Consider the following 23,816-nt stretch of genomic DNA (forward strand, 5'->3'; position numbering starts at 1 on the left):
GGGGAAGAGAATAAAAAAGGAAAAAGAGAAAGAAAAAGAAGAAGAAAAAAGGGTGGGGGGAAGGGGGAAGAGGGAGGAGGGGGAGGAAAGGGAGGGGAGGGGAGGAGGAAGGGGAGGGGGAAGGGGGGAAGGGGGAAGGGAAGGAGGGAAAAATAGGAAAAGAAAAATAAATAAAAATAATAATAAATAGAAAAATGAGATATAATATAAAATATAAAAAATGATAAATAAATAAATGAAATAAAAAATTATAAATAAATAAATACAAAATACCGTATATACTCGAGTATAAGCCGAGTTTTTCAGCACGATTTTTCGTGCTGAAAACACCCCCCTCGGCTTATACTCGAGTGAACTCCCCCACCCGCAGTGGTCTTCAACCTGCGGACTTCCAGAGGTTTCAAAACTACAACTCCCAGCAAGCCAGGGCAGCCATCGGCTGTCCGGGCTTGCTGGGAGTTGTAGTTTTGAAACCTCCGGAGGTCCGCAGGTTGAAGACCACTGCGGCCTTCAACATCATCCAGCCCCCTCTCACCCCCTTTAGTTCTGAGTACTCACCTCCGCTCCGCGCTAGTCCGGTCCTGCAGGGCTGTCCGGTAAGGAGGTGGTCCGGTGGGATAGTGGTTCCGGGCTGCTATCTTCACCGGGGAGGCCTCTTCTAAGCGCTTCGGGCCCGGCCTCAGAATAGTCACGTTGCCTTGACAACGACGCAGATGCGTCGTTGTTAAGGCAACGGCTCTATTCCGGGCCGGAAGCGCGGAGAAGAGGCGCCCCCGGTGAAGATAGCAGCCCGGACCACCTCCTCACCGGACCACCTCCTTACCGGACAGCCCTGCAGGACCGGACCAGCGCCGAGCGGAGGTGAGTACTCAGAACTAAAGGGGGTGAGAGGGGGCTGGATGATGTTGAAGGCCGCAGTGGTCTTCAACCTGCGGACCTCCGGAGGTTTCAAAACTACAACTCCCAGCAAGCCCGGACAGCCGATGGCTGCCCGGGCTTGCTGGGAGTTGTAGTTTTGAAACCTCTGGAGGTCCGCATGTTGAAGGCCGCAGTGGTCTTCAACCTGCGGACCTCCGGAGGTTTCAAAACTACAACTCCCAGCAAGCCCGGACAGCCGATGGCTGCCCGGGCTTGCTGGGAGTTGTAGTTTTGAAACCTCTGGAGGTCCGCATGTTGAAGGCCGCAGTGGTCTTCAACCTGCGGACCTCCGGAGGTTTCAAAACTACAACTCCCAGCAAGCCCGGACAGCCGATGGCTGCCCGGGCTTGCTGGGAGTTGTAGTTTTGAAACCTCTGGAGGTCCGCATGTTGAAGGCCGCAGTGGTCTTCAACCTGCGGACCTCCGGAGGTTTCAAAACTACAACTCCCAGCAAGCCCGGACAGCCGATGGCTGCCCGGGCTTGCTGGGAGTTGTAGTTTTGAAACCTCTGGAGGTCCGCATGTTGAAGGCCGCAGTGGTCTTCAACCTGCGGACCTCCGGAGGTTTCAAAACTACAACTCCCAGCAAGCCCGGACAGCCGATGGCTGTCCGGGCTTGCTGGGAGTTGTAGTTTTGAAACCTCTGGAGGTCCGCAGGTTGAAGACCACTGAGGGCGAATGATGAGAAGAGGATGATGAAGGGGGGGGGGGGGTGTGGGGATGATGAAGGGGGGTGGGGATGATGAAGGGGGGGGGGTGTGGGATGATTACAAGGGGATGATGAAGGGGGGATGTGTGGGATGTGTGGGATGATGACAAGGGGATGATGAAGGGGGGATGTGTGGGATGATAAGGGGATGTGTGGGATGATGACAAGGGGATGATGAAGGGGGGATGTGTGGGATAAGGGGATGTGTGGGATGATGACAAGGGGATGATGAAGGGGGGATGTGTGGGATGATGACAAGGGGATGTGTGGGATGATGACAAGGGGATGATGAAGGGGGGATGTGTGGGATGATAAGGGGATGTGTGGGATGATGACAAGGGGATGATGAAGGGGGGATGTGTGGGATGATGACAAGGGGATGATGAGGATGTTAATGACGGGTCTGGATGATGACAGGGGGGGATGAGGTATTTCCCACCCTAGGCTTATACTCGAGTCAATAACTTTTCCTGGGATTTTGGGTTGAAATTAGGGGTCTCGGCTTATACTCGGGTCGGCTTATACTCGAGTATATACGGTAAAACTTGAAAATAAAGCTGAAAAGTAATAAATAATAAATAATAATAATAAAGAAATAATAAATGAAGAATAAAAAATAAAAAATAATAAAATATAAGAAATAAAATGAAAAATAAAACTAAAAAATAAAATATAAGAAAAAATAAAATAAAAAATAAATAAAAAATATAGAATAAATAATAAAAAATAATGAATAAAAAATAAATAATAAAAAATAAAAAATAAATAGAAAATAAATAATAAAAAATAAAATATAAAAAATAAATAATAATAATAATAAAGATAAAAAAATATATAGAAAGAGGGGGGGTATTAAGGGGAAAAAAAGGGGGGGGGCAAAGGGAAAGAGAGAAAAAGAGAGAAGGAGGGAAGAACAGTGTTAAGAATAGAAACAATGTTAGAAAGAAAGTGCAGGGGTAGAGAATAAATAGAAAACTGAATACCATATTTACATGAAAGGTTTCAAGCTAAAATCAACATTTAAACCTTTTGGGTGCATAGTCTCCAACGTATATATCCATTTTAGCTCTTTCTGCCGCAATAATTTCTCCCTATCTCCTCCTCGACGTAATGGGGGCACATGATCAATTATACGAAATCTAATCTGACTAATATTGTGCCCCATTTCTGGATAATGTTTGGGAATGGGCAAATCCCTCCTTCCAGTGCGGATGGACGATTTGTGTCCATTTAGACGTATTCTGCATTCATTAGTTGTTTCTCCAATGTAATTGAGTCCACAAGGACATTGTATAAGATACACCACAAAGCTCGAACGGCATGTGTAGTGATCTTTAATTTTAAAATGTTGTCCTGTATAAGGATGATGAAAGGTATCCCCTCTCACCATGTTATTACAGTGACTACATGACCCACAAGGAAAATTACCATTTTTTAATTTACTTAGCAAAGTTTGACCCGTTTTCTGTTTAAGGCTACCTATGTCAGATGCTGTTAAACTATCTTTAAGTGTCCTTCCTCTCCTGTATGCCATCACTGGAGGTTCCTTGATGTTAAGTGTTCTGCTCACTAGTGTCCAGTTTCTACGTATAATTTTTGCTATGTGCGTACTGTTCCTATTGAAGGTAGAAACAAAAGGGATTCTGTCTGATTGTGTTCTGGGCTGTTGCTGTAGAAGTTCATCCCTATCTATGGAGGCCAATTTATTTTTATGACTATCAAGGAGACGTTGTGGGTAACCCCTGTTTCGAAATTTCTTGCACATCTCATCCACCCTGGTTTCAGCCCTCACCGGGTCAGAAACAATACGTTTCACCCTGAGAAGCTGACTCCAGGGTAGAGATTTCACAGTGGGTCGTGGGTGGAAACTGTCATAAGTTAATATGCTGTTCCTATCGGTCTCCTTTACAAATAAATCGACTGTCAAAATAGAATAATCCAATTCTATCAGTGTGTCTAAAAATTGTAGACTGTGGTCCGAGACCACCATCGTGAATTGTAATTCAGGGTAAATTCCGTTAAGTTCTTCAAAAAAGAGAGTTAATTGAGTGTGTGTACCTTTCCATAAGACAAATGTATCATCAATATATCGAAACCATGTCTCGACATATTGGAACCATTGGGAGGTGTAAATGAAACGTTCCTCAACATCTGTCATATACACATTTGCGTATGTTGGGGCCACATTGGACCCCATAGCCGTTCCTCTGTTCTGCACATAGAAGTCATTCCCAAGCAGAAAATAATTCCGCCTGAGGATGACTCCCAGTAAGTCCAGAACAAAGCAACGGGCTGGCTCACTCAAGTCTGTATTAAGAAGACAGTTTTCGACAGCTTGTAATCCCTTGGAGTGCTCAATGGATGTGTAGAGATTTACCACATCAAAGGATACTAGTAGGCAATCACTAGGGCATACAATCTGTCGAAGTTTGTTGATAAAATCCGTTGTGTCCTGTATGTATGATTTTGCTGTTACCGCATGTGTTCTCAACATCTTGTCTAAATATATAGCTAATGGAGAAAAGACGGATCCCCTCCCGGAGACAATCGGTCTACCGGGAGGGTTCCACAGATCTTTATGTATTTTGGGTAAACAATACAGTACCGGTGTTATTGGGTGTTTTTGCGTAAGAAAAGTTTGTAAATCTTCATCAATGATCCCCTCTGTTAACGCCCTCTCTGTAATCACATTAATCTCTTCCTGTATATCTACCAAGGGATTACCACGCAATTTTTGATAAACCTGGGTGTCTGACAACTGTTTCTTAATTTCTTTTAAATAGAGTGAGGTATCCATCACTACCAAGGCTCCACCTTTGTCGGCGGCCTTGATAGTGATGTTCTTGTTATCTTGAAGCTGACGCAAAATTTGTGTTTCCTGTATACTCAAATTACACCGCCTTCCATTGTTAAATTCAGAACGATTGTGTAGCTCCTCTATCTCACGTGTGACTACCTCCACAAAGGTCTCAACCCCATAATGTTTACGTGGTGGCATGAATGTTCTTTTATTGTAGAGACCTACAGCTTTAAGTGACAGTTCATACCCACTTTGTACAGGAATGTCAGACCCAATGTTTTTATTCATTATTTTTTATTATTTATTTTATATTTTTTATTTATTTTTTATTTTATTTTTTCTTATATTTTATTTTTTATTTTTATTTTTCATTTTATTTCTTATATTTTTTTATTTTTTATTCTTCATTTATTATTTCTTTATTATTATTTATTATTTATTACTTTTCAGCTTTATTTTCAAGTTTTATTTTGTATTTATTTATTTATTATTTATTATTTTTTATTTCATTTATTTATTTTATATTATATCTCATTTTTCTATTTATTATTATTTTTATTTATTTTTCTTTTCCTATTTTTCCCTCCTTCCCTTCCCCCTTCCCCCCTTCCCCCTTCCCCCTCCCCTTCCTCATCCCCTCCCCTCCCTTTCCTCCCCCTCCTCCCTCTTCCCCCTTTCCCCCCCACCCTTTTTTCTTCTTCTTTTTCTTTCTCTTTTTCCTTTTTTATTCTCTTCCCCCTTTTTCTTTTACACTTTATCCTGTTCTGGATTTATTTGCACAATTCGTTAACATCTCATGTTTTTAAATAATATGATGTGTACCTAACACTCATTTTATTATTCTTTATTATGCTTTATATTTTAGATATATTGGGATCACATCACTTGTTTTTGTAAAAGGACCTTCACCGCAGCCACGATCATAGAACGCCATCCCCGCAACCATCCTGCATTACAGTATTACTATTACAGTTTAATATTTGTTTTTGATATCTGGTATACAAGAATAAAGTAATTTCTGCAAACCTTTTTTGATTATAATACTTTTTGCCCATAGATATACTATTGGTAAGCCAAGGGTATGGACCCGATACCCACTGCGCATGCGCGGACCGACAGGTTTGACCGCAATACGTCATACATGATGACGCGGTCGCCGGACCCATTGGCGCAGCCGCAGTGGGTAGACAGTGACGTGCACGGGTTAGGCCAGCCCCGCACCTGATTGGCTCGCAATGTGTTGAGCGATCGGAGGCGGATATGACGTGGTCATGGGCGTGATAATCCTCTGACGCATGCGCAGATGTTTTGTTTACAAACATCTACATTAACTGAATGTGGCAGCGATGGTTGCGATCGGCTGGCAGACGAAGCGACCACGATGGTTAAATGGCTGAAAGTGAAGGTACCTTCCTAATCTTATGTATTTACATAGGTTTTTATGACACAAATCAGTATCTATGCACATTGATTGTTTTGTATATGTAATGTTGCTATGACAACTGAGTTCTTACTATGATTGACATGATGGATTCCCAATGGGATCTGAAAGGAGGTGTGGTGTTGGATAACTACACATTCACAACACATGAGTTGTATCCAATGAAATGCACTTGCTGTATATATATATATGTGCACTTTTAATAATGATGTTATGCTTGATAAAGGCTATTGTTGCCGAAACGTTGTAACTTTTGGGGTGAATAAAGAAACCAGCTTATGAAGATCCTTGACCTATTGGTGCTGTGATTCCTGGACTTTGCATACACTAACACCAGGCTGGCTGCCTGGGTGTTTCACATGCACGGAGGTTGGTCCCCGGTGCTGTCTCATGCCAATTCTTGTGTAAATATATATATATATATATATATATATATATATATATATATATATATATACACATACACATACACATACACACACACGCACAGTAAATGGCCACTAACTTTCCAACAAACTTTGCTTTGAGGGGTACTCCACTGGAAAACATTTCCAGCTGCTGTATGATCCAGAGGAAGTTATTTTCTTTTTGAATTTCCTTTGCCTGACCACAGTGCTCTCTGCTGACACCTCTGTCCATGTCAGGAACTGTCCAGAGTAGGAGCAAACCCCATAGAAAACCTATTCTGCTCTGGACAGTTACTGACAGCAGAGAACACTGTGGACAGACTGAAAAGAAATTCAAAAATAAAAGAACTTCCTGTGGAGCATACAGCAGCTGATAAGTACTGGAAAGATTAAGATTTTTAAATAGAGGTCATTTACAAATCTGTTTAACTTTATAGACAACTTGATTTAAAAAAAATATACATATTTTCCAGTGGAGTACCCCTTTAAAGGTGTTATCCAGGAATAAAAAAAATTGCTACTTTCTATCAAAAAATGCTCCCTGTCTGTCTCCAGGTTGGGTGTGGTTCTGCAGCTCAGTTCCATTGAAGTGAATGGAACCAAGTTGTAAAACCACACCCAATCTGGAGACAGACGTGGAGCTGTTTTTAAAGAAAATTGGCTGTGTATTTCTAGATAACCCCTTTTAAAGGATAGGGGATAGGTTGTCTGATCGCACGGGGTCCCGCCACTGGCGGCCCCCGCGATCTGCCATGCAGCACCCTGCTCTCATCAGGCCCCGGAGCGAACATCCGCTCCGGGTCTGATCACAGGGCCGGAGTATAGTGACGTCACAGCTCCGCCCCATGTGACGTCACGCTCCGCCCCCTCAATGTAAGTCTATGGCAGGGGGCGAGACAGCTGTCTCAGTCCTGCCTTAGACTTGCATTGAGCGGGCAGAGCGTGATGTCACACGGGGCAGAGCTGTGACGTCACGATCACCGGCCCCATCATCAGACCCAGAGCGGATGTTCGCTCCGGGGCCTGATGAGAGCGGGGTGCTGTGTGCCAGATCACGGGGGTCCCCAGCGGCGGGACCCCACGCGATCAGGCAACTTATCCCCTATCCTTTAGATAGGGGATAAGTTATCAGCATGGTAGTACCCCTTTAATTATTCTATATGTCTAAAACTCAATGGGGGAAATTTATGAAAACCTGGGTAGGGGATGAATGGTGCAGTTACCCATTGCAACCAATTAAATTTTAATTTTTAAAAAGGCCTCTGTGAAATTAAATAAGTGATCTGATTGGTTGCTATGGGCAACTGCACCACTCTTCCTCTACACAATTTTTGATACATTTACCCCAATATGTATATGTGTATGTATGTATGTTCCAACATCACTTTCAAATGGATGTAGATATTTCAATGAAACTTGGTACATATTACTTATGTCAACTAAAAATATAGGATTGCTAAATTACCCTAACTCACCCACATTTTCGAGAGTTGGGGTTTTAGTCTAAAGTCCCATGAAGGTCTATAAGTTTTCCGGTACTGCATCTACTAGTGATTGTGTCAGTCCAGCTTGCAAGCTACGCCCCCACAATACACACCATTTCTATTTTTAGTAATTTTATTTTCTTTTGGCTCAAAGCTGTAAACACCGTTTTTGCCCAATACACCCACATCATTGGTCCTTCAACCACTATCTCTTAATCACAGCTCACCCCACCTTACTTTATAAGCTCTGCATCTCCAGGTGAATGTATGAGTCTGGCTTGAAAGCAACGCGCCCTCCCACAAGCCTTCCCCCTAACCCTCCTACAGCAATGTCACACCCCCTTCTCTTTTCACCCTACAATCTCTTTATTACAGCTACTCCTCACCTGAGGATGGGATGTTAGATAAGGATATGAGGAAAGTATATTAAGATGGGTAATGAGTAGAGATGAGCGAGTCTAAGCTGATGAACCCGAATTAATTACGTATTTCAGGAAATAGTCGATTCGCAATGAATGCGAATATCACCGCGATTGTATTGCGCAAATTGCTTCATTAAACTCCATTTACTGCGGTCCAGGCTCCAGGGCATCTAAAATGGCAGATCCACATGTCAGTACATGGGGCAAGGAACGCTGAGAAGGTGGGAAGGCAAGGCAGGAAGGAAAGTAGGCGGGATGACCCTGAATCACATGCAGGATGCAGCCAGTCACCCCTGTGATGTCACAACCCCATAGAATCGTCAGCCATAATTCTGGCTCCTCACTTCATTACAATACACTGCAGAAGGATCATAGGATGCAGAGCCTGTGTGTGTGCTACTGCAGAGAAAAGCGCAGTCCAGAGGCGTTTAACATCCTCCTAATCACATCAGCGTTCTCGTGGACGGAGAGCATTGTTTTTTTCACTGAAAATGATTTTTACTGCAGCTGCAGTATTTAACCTCACAGTCACTTTCTTCAGCATAGTATTACAGAGAGGGGCACATAGCTGTGTGTTGCCTCATACATTTCAACAAGCTGCCTCAACTACATAATCCTTACCAGAGGAGGCAGGAATAATTTTTCAGCACAACTCAGTGTCTTTGTTCCACAAAAAAAATCATCTACTGGTTATACTAGTCTCACCACCAAAAACACAGAAAAAATTATGCACAAATGAACAGCATATAGAAGAAAAGTTAACAAAATCTTTATTAAAGTGTATCATCAATTAAAAACAACAGTACATATACATGATAAAAACAAGGCACCGAAAAAAACTACAGATAGGTAGGTAGGGACTGGAACTCAGCATGAAAGTGATAATAAACATAAGTATGAGGTCAGAGGTCAATAAGATGTAGGTATCAAAAGTAAAGTCGCACCAGAATACTGCTAAACGCAAGCACGAGGGCAAGGAGGGAACGAACGAGAGAGCCAAACCCAAAGACCAAAGGGAATAAGTATGTCAGACCTTACCTACCAACCCCAACGATCGTTTCACCACTGAATGGCTTCCTCAGGGGGTGTTATACTAGTTATATTAGTCTGTAGATGGTATAATAACCAGCAGTCCATTTATAATAGTCTGTGACAGTGCAATTTTGTGTTTAGGATACAGCTGTTTTGGCTGCAGCAATGTTGTGTACTGCTGGTGTTTTGCACAAATACATTTATTTTAAGGGTACTGTATCGCATTTTTCTGCCCTCATAAGTGCATACCGCATACGTACATCTAAGTAGTGTACTAATTTGTACCTGTTAATCTGTCAAGGGCCTACATATTGTGAAAGGACAGACAAAAGTAATCACTGGCTGGTGTTTTACAAAAATACAGAGTTTTTAGGCGTACTGTAGCGCATTTTTCTACCCTCATAAGTGCAAACCGCATACCTACATCTAAGTAGTGTACTATTTTGTACCTGTTAATCTGTCAAGGGCCTACATATTGTAAAAGGACAGACAAAAGTAATCACTGGCTGGTGTTTTACAAAAATACAGAGTTTTTAGGCGTACTGTAGCACATTTTCTGCCCTCATAAGTGCATACTGCATACGTGCATCTAAATAGTGTACTATTTTGTACCTGTTAATCTGTCAAGGGCAGAGGATGCAGGAATAACTTTTCGGTGCAATTCAGCATCTTTGTTCCCCAAAAAATCATCTACTGGTTATACTAGTCTGTAGATGGTATAATAACCAGCAGTCCATTTATAATAGTCTGTGACAGAGTGCAATTTTGTGTTTAGTACACAGCTTTTTTTGGCTGTAGCAATGTTGTGTACTGCTGGTGTTTTACACAAATACATTTATTTTAAGGGTACTGTATCGCATTTTTCTGCCCTCATAAGTGCATACCGCATATTTACATATAAGTACTGTACTAATTTGGATCTGATAATCAATCAAGGGCCTACATACTGTGAAAGGACAGACAAAGTAATCCCTGGCTAGTGATTTACAAAAATACAGAGTTTTTAGGCGTACTGTAGCTTATTTTTCTGCTGTGAAAGGACAGACAAAAGTAATCACTGGCTGGTGTTTTACAAAAATACAGAGTTTTTAGGCGTACTGTAGTGCATTTTTCTGCCCTCATAAGTGCATACCTCATACGTACATCTAAGTAGTGTACTATTTTGTACCTGTTAATCTGTCAAGTGCCTAGATACTTTGAAAGGCAAGGCAAAAGTACTCACCGGCAGGTGTTGTACTCAGATAATTTTTTTAGTGTACTGTAGAGCATTTTTCTGCCCTCATCAGTGCCTACCACAAACCTACATCAAAGTAGTGTACTATTTTGAACCTGTTAATCTGTCAAGGGCCAAGATACTGTGAAAGGCCAGCCAAAAGTGCACATCTGCTGCTGTTACAGACAAATACTGTTTTAAGCGTAGTGAAGTGTATTGTACTCCCCTCATATACGCACTAAGTATGTCAGGCAGAGAAGTGCCAGGATGTGTACAGAGGAGAGGGAGAGGTCTAAATACTTCAGGCAGAGGTCGCAGCAGACTAGGGGCGAGTGGCAGCAGGAGTAGCAGCGAGAGGCCTGAGCTCCCAGTATCAGCTAGCAGTCCTGTCTCAACCAGCAACCCATCTGCCGTCATCGATTGGTTGACGCGGCCATCCACTTCATCACAAGTGGCATCTGACACCCCCAGTCAAAAGTCGGTGGGTTCCTCAGACACAACCCTCAGTTGGTATGGCCCGGTAGCAGTCCCTGTCCTCCCATATCCTCTGTCCTATGCTGTTCCCTCCCCCACAGAAGAATCTTATGCTGTGGGTTCAGCTCCACTATTCACTGTGGATGAATCCATATGTGGGACCAATTGTACGAGCAGAGAAAAGCCATCACCGATTTATTGATGATCCAAGCAGATAGGGGTACTGCCCTGTGCAACTTCAATGTGAACAAGTGTCAGCTCATACATGACACCTGCTGTTTGCTCAGGCTCTTTGAGGAAGCCACATTACTAGTAAGTCGCCAGGATTACGAGATGAATGACGTCATTCCACTGCTTCATTTCTTACAACACGTGTTGGAAATGATGGCTGGTCAGGGCAATGGAGACGTGGCACCTACATTTCACAGCCACAAGAGCCCTGTGGGGGCTGAATTGGAGGAGGAGGAGGAGGGGGGGGAGGGGAGGAGCACAGTGGAGCACAGTTTAGGTTTTGCCAAATGGGCGGTTTTTCTAGAGGAGCTAGAGGGTTATGAGGAAGACGAACCCAGACACACCGTGGCAGTATGCAGGGGAGATGGAGGCAGGGAGTCCCTCCGAGTCACTTACACAAATGGCACGATGCATGCTCTATTTGCTTGCGTAGTGACAGCCGAAATGACACCATTCGGTAGCGAGATTACTTCTGGGTCTCCACCTTATTGGACCCCTGCTACCGCCACAAAATAAGGGCCTTTTTACACCCATTGAGAGGGAGGACAAAATGACCTACTACAGAGACATCCTATGTAGTCAGTTGGCTGATAGCTATCAGCGCCATTGTCCTTCCTCTCGCAGGTCTGAATCGGGGGGGGGGGGGCTCCTGCGCTCACCTTTCCTGCCATGGCTGCTGGGGAGGGGTGGGGTTGCAGGAGCAGTACCAGCTCCATCAGCAGCAGCCTGAGTCTACAGTCGCTGATGAGTAGCTTTCTTCACCCGCATAGTGAACCAACTCATCAGCAGCAGGTACACCTGGAGTAGGACCTGAACCAGCAGGTGGTAACATACCTTCACATGCCCATGCCAACACACCTTCAGTAGTGTGCCATCAGAGTGGATGTTTAGTGCGGCAGGGGCCATAGTTACCCCAAGGAGAACTTGTCTGTCCAGGAAAAATGTGGAGAGACTGACCTTTGTGAAGATGAATCAGGCATGGATCAGCCAGGACTTCCAACCACCAATGCCTGATGCATCAGAGTAGATTGACCATGGTGCCACACCAACACTTCACAAATATGGATAGTGCCAAACAGATTTAAGTTGCTGCTCCCCAATTACAAACATTCCTCCACATCAGACCTTTTTTCACCCACCTTCGTCACCGGGTACTGGTATTGCCACACCGCACCACTCTGTCACCTGGTCACTTTCAGGACTCCTGATGCTGCTGCTTCCACCTCCAGGCTGTCTCATTCAGCCGCTATATGGTCTCTTCTCATGCTTTGGCCACCTCCAGGCTTTGTCATTCAGTCACTATATGGTGTCCTCATGCTTCAGCCACCTCCAGGCTGTGCCATTCATCCAATATATGGTTTACTGATGCTTCAGCCAGCTCCAGTCTGGGTCATTGACCAACTACATGGTTTAGTGATGCTGCTGGGCCTAGGACATTACCTATATATGTTAATGGTAGCACGAGGTACCATACATCTTCAATGGAAATTTCAAAAGTCAGCTTTTATTCTTAAAGATTGTGAGGCCCTATTGTTTCCTCATCTGCCGCCAACTCCAGGGCTGTAACATTCAGACACTATATGGTCTCCCCATGCTGCCACAAACTCCTGGCAGTCATTCAGCCACTATATGGTCTCCTCATACTGATGCCACCTCCAGGCTGTCTCATTCAGCCACTATATGGTCTCCTCATACTGATGCCACCTCCAGGCTGTCTCAGTCAGCCACTATATGGTCTCCTCCTACTGATGTCACCTCCAGGCTCTGTCATTGTGCGGCCATGTGATATATGACTCCTTGTTAGATTTTGTCCTTTGTACCCACACGCTGGGGTCCGGGACACTAAAACTTGGGAGTTAAAAGTTCAATTTCAAAACCCTCAATTTCAATTTTAAAATCTTAAATTTATATCTAAAATTCTTAAATTGCAATGGTCTCCTCATGCTTCTGCCAACTCCAGGCTGTGTCGTTCAAACACTATATGGTCTCCTCATACTTCAGCCAACTCCAGGCTGTGCCATTTTTTGATGCTCCATTCCTGCTTCCCCACCACTCAAACCTATCATTCACTCTGATAAATAAAAAACTGATAGAGGTAAAATCAAGACTGCTCAGCTCAATTAAATAACAAGTTATAGCTGCCTATAGAAGTTGATGGGGGCCCAGGAGAAGGTGTTAATGGCTGAAGAGAGACAAAGACAGGGGATGACAAAGTCTGAGAGTGTTTTATCTGTGCTGGATTCACAGTTTAAACTGCTCAGTGCTGCCTTATATTGTCCTCCATTCTGTTCTGCTTCTGAGGGCATTGTATACAGATATAGGGGAACAGGATCTTCTCCTTAGCGCTTGTACAATGTATGGAAGATATCATAGCCTACACGGACTAGCTCTGGTTAAACTAAAAATTAGAAATAGAGCCTGCATCTGGTGAAAAATGCCATATACAAGTTATATAATGGCCAGTAGACATGTGCAGAACCAAAAATGTTGTTTCTTTTCATTTCTTTCGTTTTCAAAAAATTTCGGTTCTGTGAATATTCGGAATGCTGTTAATTCGTTATATTCGGTTTTCGGATGCAAAGGCTAAAAATGTTTTTGTTTTCGGATGCATTCGTTAATAACATCGAATGCATTCGTTAATTTGGATCTTTCGTTATATCTGTAAAATTTGTTAAAGTTAGCATTCGTTACTAAACGAAATGCATATTAGTTTCACTTGCTGATCCTCTTTTGTAATAAATAGCAGGTGTTACCTTAGGATTCTTGATGTTTTCACCTTTTTTTGCAATTTTCTCTGTGTAGGAAGGCAAGTTTTCCTCAGGTAAACCCAATGAAATAAATCTAATTCATTCCTTACATTTGGTTTACTGATAACGAATGCATTCGTTATTTGTTAACATGCATTATTCGTTATACGTTATCTAACGAATGCATTTGTTAACTGTATATTCGTATTCTTTTTTGGAAATATTCAATTTTTTTTCCGTGCATTAGGATTGTAACGAACACCCGAAAACGGGAAAATTCGTTAAGTTTAGTATTCGTTACGAAACGAATTGCATATGTCTAATGGCCAGATATAGTGCTACTTCTCTTGTAAACACACCGGACAGCTTATCCTGAAAAGTTGCCCAACAGATCATTAAAGAGGTACTCCGGTGGAAAACAATTTATTTGTAAACAACTGGTGCCAGAAAGTTATACAGATTTGTAAATTACTTCTATAAAAAAAATCGTAATCCTTCCAGTACTTATCAGCTGCTGTATACTATACTTGAATTTCTTTCCTGTCTGTTCACAGTGCTCTCTGCTGACACCTCTGTCCATATCGGGAACTGTCCAGAGCAAGAGCCAAACCCCATAGCAAACCTATCCAGCTCTGGACAGTTCCTGAAATTGACAGAGGTGTCAGCAGAGAGCACTGTGGTCAGGCAGAAAATAAATTCAAAATTCAAAACGTAATATACAAATCTGTTTAACTTTCTGGCCTCAGTTGATTTAAAATAAATAGTTTTCCACCGGAGTTCCCCTTTAACACTTTGGTACGTATGTAACTTGGTTTACTACAGAGGTTATGTTCCTTTTAACTGAGAAAACTACCTACCTCTCCATCTTTCCCTGTCTTATTCAGTGGCAAACCAATCTGTTTGACATCTGTTTAACAAGGCTTTTGTGGAAATAAAACAATTATAGTCTTTCTTAACAAAATAAAACAAATGTGTATACCTTGAAAACTGTAATTTTGCTGAATTTCACAGTCATTTACAATAAACTTTGATTGTGAGCTAGTTAGAGACCGGGACTAATACTGTGTATGGCACTGCGAAATATATTGGCGGTTTATAAGCAAGCAGAAGATAAAAAGGGGTCATCAACCAGAGCTAAAAAATGCACTTACTTTATTTTAAATTCATCCACCATCCGCTGAGCATCTTTGTACTCTCTTTCGAGCTTGGACCGATCAGAAGACAACTCACGGAGCCTCTGCCGATTCAGATCAATCTGTTCTGCGAAAGCTTCTTCCAGGCCAGAGATCTCATCCATCCTTTGGAAGGTCTCCAGCTGCTTTCTGAAGATGGCATTTCTTTGCTCTAGTACCCTAGCTCGGTTTATGTAATTGGCAAACCTTTCATTCAGCTCCTGCAGATTCTCCAGGCCATGTGCTTGTGATAAGCCAAGGCTGCCAAAATCTACAAGACTTTGCTCATCAAAGCCATCAGACCTTTCATACTTCTCTTTATGAACTTCTCGTAAGTAGCTAGTTTTGTACATGATGCTATCACTTTCCTATAAAACCTTCCTCTCTCCAGGCCAAATGAAGCTGAGTAGAGTTCTAACAGGCAAAGAAGAAAACGTGTCGTGTCCCCATGCTCCTGTGCACTGAATGCCATCTGCAACAACCAAATGAAATTTAGTTTAATGCAATAGGCCACAAGGGTACTGTTCTCTTGCTTTCTAGTATCTGTCAGCGTTTATTTTGTTCCAGGCAGAGCAATTGTCATGTGTTTTTTCGCTACACAGAAGCCTAAACTAACAATAGGACAAAGCCAACAAAAGAAATGCATTTGTATATAATTGATTCAATTAAAATGTTTAACCATAGGATTCACGAGGTTCTTGCTACATACAAATCTGCCCTAGAAAACTGTTTAACCCATTAGTAAGTAGCCTCTCTATCTTAGAGACAAAGCATTTTGCTTGTTTTGTTTCTTGTCGCATTTCAAGAAACATAACATTTACATTTTTCCTTAAGACAAAGCTGTATGAAGGCCTTTTTCTTGCAGGAAGAACTGTATTTTTAAAAGGGTATTTCGGCCATAGACATCTTCTCCCCCATCTAAAGGATAAAATGTCTGATCGTGGGAGGCCCACTGCTGGGACCCCCCGATCTTCGTGCAGCACCCATATCCTATGCAGGGCTGCTGTTCCAGCCTCAGAAACCTCTGTGTTTCAGGGACTGTAGACGTGATGTCCCCTCCATTCAGGTCTACGAGAGGGGCATGAAAGCCGTACCCCTTTAATATGAGTAAAAAGACATAGAAACAAAATCTTGTTCAACCCCCTTAACAACCCAGGAATATTTGGGGGTGGGGGTGGGGGTTCTTTTTTTTCTCTGTGTCTTTTAAGAGTCATACCTCCTTTTATTTACCCATCTACAGAGCCATATAAAGGCTTTTATTTAGTGAGATCAATTGTACTTTGTAACTACATCTTTCATCTTACCATAAAAAAACAAAATATTTTTAAGGTAAAAAAGAAAATGCAATATAACAGTTTGGGGGTATTGTTTCTTGCACTGAGTGGTAAAACTGACATGTTATCTCCATTCTTTTGGACATTGCGATTACAGCAATACCCATTAGTTTTTGTTATGTTTTGCAACTTTTAAAGGGGTACTCCGGTGGAAAACTTTTTTTTTTAAATCAGCTGGTGCCAGAAAGTTAAACAGACTTGTAAATTACTTCTATTAAAAATTCTTAATCCTTCCAGCATTTATTAGCAGCTATATACTACAGAGGAAATGCTTTTCTTTTGGGATTTATTTTCTGTCATGACCACAGTGCTCTCTGCTGGCACCTCTGTCCATTTTAGGAACTGTCCAGGGCAGCATATGTTTGCTTTAGGGATTTTCTCCTGCTCTGGACAGTTCCTGATATGGACAGAGATTTCAGCAGAGAGCACTGTGGTCAGACAGAAAAGAAATCCAAAAAGAAAAGAATTTCCTCTGTAGTATACAGCTGCTAAAAAGTACAAATCTGTTTAACTTTCTGGCATCAGAATGGGCACAGCCCATTTGAAAATTTTCATTTTTTCCCCCACGTCTTCTAAGAGCCATAATTTTGTGCGACCAGTTGTAATGACATCATTCATTTTACCATGAAATGCATGGCATAGCACTGATCATTGATATTAAAGATCTACTTCCATTGTCTGCCAGAAGACAGGTCATAGAAGAGGATTGCCGAAGCAGCCATAGAGGCAGCTGAGGAGACCTCTGGCCACGATCTTGGGATTTTGGACCCACAGATTGCTCGTGGGGGGTCTGATGAGTCTCTGTATGCCCCCTTATACTTCAAATGCCATGATCAGTATTGATCACAGCATCTGAAGGATTAATGGCTGCATCAGCCTAATCTCAGAAGTTCGCCTTTACCAGCCTGTCCCCAGCTGCTGATAGCAGAGCGAGGTTGATATGTTGCCCATATCAACCACAGAGAAATTTTTCAAAAGCATAGTGCAACATAAAAGCGAAGATCTGATTGGTTGCTATGCGCAGTAGATACAGTTTTTATTTTAGAGCGCTTTGATAAGCTTCCTCATGGGGCTTATTTAGAAAAAGTATCCATGTTTATCATAGCAACCAATAAGAGCCCAGCTTTCATTTTATCAGAGCATAGCTGATCACTGACCACCAATCAGCACTTTCCCTATGCAGATTGACAAGAAATTAAAGAAATATGTGCTGTACCCATCAGATCCAACCCCCAAAATTTTTTTTTTACATATCACTCAGTACCTAATCCTGACCATGTACATGTACATCTAATTTTTATGTGTCTAGCACCTTTTATTTTTTTATTACACTTTTAATTTAGCTCACTAGTCGGAATTCCTCTCAAAGGGAGGGGGCATGGCCTCACTGTGCAGGTCTCCGCCCCCTCCCTCAGTATGCTGTCTGCTCACATCTCCCCTAGCATGTGCTCACTGACAGTAGCGGGACACAAGCTGACAGTGGGAGGATTTTTCCTCCAGGTATAAGTCCTGCACTCACAGCTGTCAATCAAGGAAGTGTGTCCATGACATAGGTGATGATGCATGGACTCAGCAGGACTAGTATGTGTCAAAGCAGGCAGGGGGGGCAGTTGTTTGACTGGCTTTTCAGTATGAAATTCTGAAAATTTTCTAATGAAAGCAATTGCAAGACTTATTGGTTTTGCATGTTTTACAACATATCAAATATTTTTGTATCTGACAGTGCCCATTTAAATTTAACTACACCTAAGGCACCTGCCCTCGATGCCTCTTGATACGTCCCTGCAGACATTCTGCAACTAATCACAGACTGGTGCGGCCACGTGCCAAACATAGGGAGATTTATCAAGGGATTTAAGCAGTTTATTTTGCTTACAAAAGTCACACAAAAAGTCGCACATGCGCCTAAGCAATTTTTTTGTGGGTAAGCAAAAAATACCAATTTGCCCGACCTAAGCAATTTTCAGTTTTTACTTTGCAGTGGTCCAGGATTTACTATTGGGAAAGTCACACTTAAGCAAATAAAAGTCACAAAGCCCCTTTAAAAAGTCAGACCTGGCTTACAAACTTGCCTATGACAGCATTTTCAAAAAGTCGCACAAAAAGTCTTGCTTGAGACTTTTTGTTTGACTTTTTGCACAGCTCTGCTCCCCGACACCCACTCACATCTACCACCTACCTGCAAGGAGTTGGAACTGCAACTCCCAGCATGTCCTCACTGTAAGGGCATGCTGGGAGTTGTAATCCTGCAATAGCTAGCAGGTGGGTGGTAGATAGGGGCGAGGAGCGAAGCTGTGCAAAAAAAGGAGACTTTTTGTGCAACTCTTTTTACTTTCATTTTCACAGGCACGGTGGGACGAGTGGGTGGGAGATGTATAAGAGGGTGACAAGCTTGTCACCCGCCCGCACATCTTCAGCCCACGCAACACTACTACAACTCCCAGCATGTCCTTACTGTAGGGGCATGCTGGGAGTTGTTGTCATGCAAGGTGGGCAGGTAAGAAGCTTGTCACCCGCTTGCATTTCTCCCTCCAGTCCTGCTGCATGACTACAACTCCCATTATATCCTTATTGTAAGGGCATGCTATGAGTTGTAGTCATGCGGTGCGGTGCGGGCAGAAAATGTGAGGGTGGGTTACAATAAATGTACTAACCTATTTTCCTTGTCTATTTTTCCCCTTCTCATTTCAGATCCATGTATCTTGTGGACTACGATGATCTCCAGTATTTTTTTATTTTTTTTGTTTAATGTTAATAAAATGGTTAACAAGGGCTTGTGAAGGAGTGGTTTTTGGAATAAAAGTTTTTTAAACAGACTTAGTAGTGGAAGCTGTGGAAGCTTGTAGACAGAATCCATTACTAAGCCAGGGCTTAGCGTTAGCAATATAAACAGCTAGCGCTAATCCCAGATTATTACTAGTGTTGCTCGCGAATATTCGCAATTCGAATATTATTCGCGAATATCGCATATTCGCGAATTCGCGAATTTCGCGAATATAGCGCTATATATTCGTAATTACGAATATTCGTTTTTTTTTTATTTATTTATTTTTTTTATTCACAGTACTCATCACAGTGATCACCCCTCTCTGCTTCCAGCTTGTGTGGTGTAAAGAAGGCTGTAATACTACTGTGTGAGACTGGCGTGCGGAAATTCGCATATGCGAAAATTTGCATATGCTAATTTTCGCATATGCGAATTTCCGCATATGTTAATTTTCGCATGCGCGTATTTTCGCATGTGCGAAAATAAAACGAGGATATAACGAATATGCGAATATTCGCGAATATATGACGAATATTCGTCCATATATTCGCGAATATTCGCGAATTCGAATATGGCCTATGCCGCTCAACACTAATTATTACCCCAGTATCCACAAGAGCCGATACCAACAGGCCTGAAGCATTAAATATGGCGCTCCTGGGCCTAAGCGGTAACAGGCTGGCATTATTAAGGCTGGGGAGGGCCAGAAACAATGTCCTCGTCCACACTGGTAACATCTGGCTATTGCTGCTTGGTTGGTATTTCACTGAGAATGAAAATATGGGGAACCCTCTGCATTTTTTTCCTTAAATAATATAAGAAAAACGTGTAGGGTTCCCTACAGCGTCATACCCTTCCCAAAGACTTGCATTAAGGGGGCGGAGTGTGACATCATGAGGGGGCAGGGCTATGACGTCACAAGCTCCCGGCGCTGGCTCCAGCATTCGGAATAGTTTTTTCCAAGCGCTGAGCAGCAGAGTACCCCTTTAAGCCGATGTGAATGCACCCTAATAACGATTTAAACCTGAGATTTATGGCACATTTTGCCTACAAGCCGATATCATTCCTTGGAAAGGGCCTCTGTTCACAAGGTTAAAACCACAGCATGGAGGAAGACCATTGCTCATAACTCTTCATGCTGCCTCTTTGTGCCATTAATAACAAATAAGTAGAATGCAGCAAAAAAAAAGATGATCAAACTTGGATTTTATTATTAACCTTAGAAATAAAACAGTTTCATATCTATTTAATTACAAATATATTGCTGGTCAATACAAGGATTTATCTAAGGAATGTTACATAGTTACATAGTTAGTATGGTTGAAAAAAGACATACGTCCATCAAGTTCAACCACGGGATTGAAGGGAAGGGTGTAAGGGGATAAGGGGAAGGGATGTAGTTTTATAATTCTGCATAAGCATTAATCTTATTTTGTTCCAGGAATGTATCTAACCCTGTTTTAAAGCTATTAATTGTTCCTGCTGTGGCCAGTTCCTGAGGTAGACTGTTCCATAAATTCACAGTTCTTATGGTAAAGAAGGCGTGTTGCCCCTTTAGACTAAACCTTTTCTTCTCCAGACGGAGGGAGTGCCCCCTCGTCCTTTGGGGGGTTTAACCTGGAACAGTTTTTCTCCATATGTTTTGTATGGGCCATTAATATACTTATATACATTTATCATATCCCCCCTTAAACGTCTCTTCTCAAGACTAAACAATTGTAACTCCTTTAATCGCTCCTCATAGCTAAAATGTTCCATGCCCCATATTAGTTTAGTCGCACGTCTCTGCACCCTTTCCAGCTCCGCAGTGTCCCTTTTATGGACAGGTGACCAAAACTGAACAGCATATTCCAGGTGAGGCCGTACCAATGCTTTATAAAGGGGGAGTATTATGTCCCTGTCCCTTGAGTCCATGCCTCTTTTGATACATGACAATATCCTGCCAGCTTTGGAAGCAGCAGCCTGACATTGCATGCTATTCTGTAGTCTGTGATCTACAAGTACACCCAGATCCTTCTCTACCAGTGACTCTGCCAGTTTAATCGCCCCTAAGACATACGACGCATGCAGGTTATTAGTACCCAGATGCATAACTTTACATTTATCCACATTAAACCTCATTTGCCAAGTGGATGCCCAGACACTTAGTCTATCCAAGTAATCTTGTAACTTATGCACATCCTCTATAGACTGTACCGTGCTACAAAGCTTGGTGTCATCTGCAAAGATAGAAACAGAGCTGTTAATACCATCCTCTATATCATTGATAAATAAATTAAACAACAGCGGGCCCAGTACAGGACCTTGGGGTACACCACTAATAACCGGGGACCAATCAGAGTACGAATCATTGACCACCACTCTCTGGGTACGATCCATGAGCCAGTGTTCAATCCAGTTACAAACTAAAGTTTCCAATCCCAAAGACCTTAACGTACCTGTCAGATGACTATAAGGGAAAGTATCAAATGCTTTAGCAAAATCCAGAAAGACTATATCCACAGCCATTCCTCTGTCAAGGCTTCTACTCACCTCTTCATAAAAGCAAATTAGATTGGTTTGACAACTTCTATCCTTAGTAAACCCATGCTGGCTATCACTTATAATACAATTATACCCTATGCATTCCTGTATGTAATCCCTTATAAGTCCTTCAAACAATTTACCCACAATGCACGTTAAACTTACCGGTCTATAATTGCCTGGCAAAGACCTAGAGCCCTTCTTGAAGATTGGTACCACAATCGCCTTGCGCCAGTCGCTTAGCACAATACCAGACATCAGAGAATCTCTAAATATCATGAACAAGGGTACAGATATTACTGAACTTACCTCTCTAAGATGTTTTATATCTAAACTCATAACTATGACAGAGGGGTATCTCTTCTATTTATTACCTATAGAGTATAGGTAAACTGTAAAATCATCCTTAAATTCAGCCTACACTACGATTTACCTATAATAACCTAGGGCTTTAATTCCAAAAATTTGAATCCCTTTAAAGACCCCTCTACGCCATCATCTCTGTATATCTTAGAATAATAGTTATACATGATTCACATTGTAAAAAAAAAAAAACAAGAGTTCATCAATGAATAGAAAGTCTCAGTAAAATCCATCAGAAGTTGCAGTTCTGAGCATTAACATTTATAGGTGATATAAAATTTATAATAACATCACATACAAAGATGTCTGCTCAGGCTGCTTTGTGATGGTCCATAGCAGGTAGAAGTATTTTTCTGCCTGCTCTGACTCGGCATACATTTGCAAATGTTCATCCTATCCATCGGTACCTATTTGCCGCAGCAGGGCCGTTGTAGGGAAGAAAACTGTTCCCTGTAGAGAAAAATGTCCAAGCAGCTGATGATAAATGATGAGTCAGCAAAGCCACTCTGATTGGCTGAGATGCGCACACCCACCCCATATTATTGGTTGTTTTTTTTTTGTTTTTTTGGGGGGTGCAGCCTCGCTGTGCTCAGAAGTGGAGAACAGGGATGTTGAAAACTGTGTGCCCGCTGGTCCAGCTCTCTCCCGCCACTTGTGAACCTGATCCCCATGGCTCTCATCAGCCTGGGGGATGAAGAAATGTGTGTCTTGGGGTGCCGAGGCAGGGGAGACCGCTATCCATCACTGCTCTTCCCTTCCTCTGATTACCACTTCTTCAAATCAGTGTACCCGTGCCTCACTGTTTCCCAACAGATTTTCTACATCCTCGAGGCAGGGGAGAGCAGTGAACACACTCTCTCCCCTGCCTCTGCGCGGGGAGACACCGTGACGGGGAAGCAGTGATGCACGGGTACACTGATTTGAAGAAGCAGTAATCAGAGGCAGGGAAGAGCGGTGATGGATAACGGTCTCCCCTGTCTCTGCACTAGGACACATTTTTCTTCATCCTCGCCATGGGGATCTGGATGGAGAGAGCCAGCAGCGGGGATACGCAATTCTACATCCCCAGGCTGATGAAAGCCGTGGGGATCGGGTTCACAGTTTTACAGCAGCGGCAAGAGTGTGCCACAGCAGCATGGACACAGTTTTCAACATCCCTGTTCTCCGCTTCTGTCTGCTCTCATAGCGAGGATACCGTTTGCGTTATCCTGCTGTGAGAGTGCAGAGATCAGGATGTAGTGAAATGTATCCAGAGAGCTGGTGCCAAATACTGAGCTGAGCGAGGCTGCACATCTCTCCAACAACCTACAGCCAATCACAGTGGCTTTGCTAACTCAGCATTTATCATCAGTTGCTTGGAAACATTTCTCTACAGGGGAGAATTTTCTTCACTACACCAGCAAAGGCTCGGCAAAAGACTAGAGGACTCAGACCTTTAGAAGACAAGTTTGTGCTGATTTAATTATTCTTTATTTAAGTTTTAGATATTTTGTTAGTATAATGTCAAGGTTGTTCTGTTTATTTTCTGCCCTTTTAGAATTATTGCAAATTCGTTTTTCTTCTGTGACATGATGCCCTTTCCTTTTATTCTCTTGTGTTTCCGCTGCATCTCTGTCTTTCAGCTAATGCATAATTTCTAAAGACAGCTCAGATATCAAGAACAAACATTTCAAAGCCAAATATGTTAGTGCCTTCAATCACATGACGTTATGACCTAGTATTAGAGGGATTTTCCACTTTGCAATGACACAATAATAATTTGTTGACTTCTATATGTCAA

At 42.4% G+C, this 23,816-nt stretch overlaps 1 protein-coding gene across 1 annotated transcript in view; it reads right to left on the bottom strand.

Annotated features, from left to right (window-relative positions):
• BFSP1 (beaded filament structural protein 1) overlaps positions 1-15,402 on the bottom strand; it is a 72,807-nt gene extending 57,405 nt beyond the window's left edge. Inside the window, exon 1 of the mRNA XM_056563397.1 lies at positions 15,029-15,402. Coding sequence (XP_056419372.1) covers positions 15,029-15,402 — 374 coding nt within the window. The remainder of the gene's footprint in view (positions 1-15,028) is intronic.
• Positions 15,403-23,816: the final 8,414 nt, after the last annotated feature.

Source organism: Hyla sarda, chromosome 3 (assembly GCF_029499605.1).
Source record: "Hyla sarda isolate aHylSar1 chromosome 3, aHylSar1.hap1, whole genome shotgun sequence".
NCBI classification, from domain to species: domain Eukaryota; kingdom Metazoa; phylum Chordata; class Amphibia; order Anura; family Hylidae; genus Hyla; species Hyla sarda.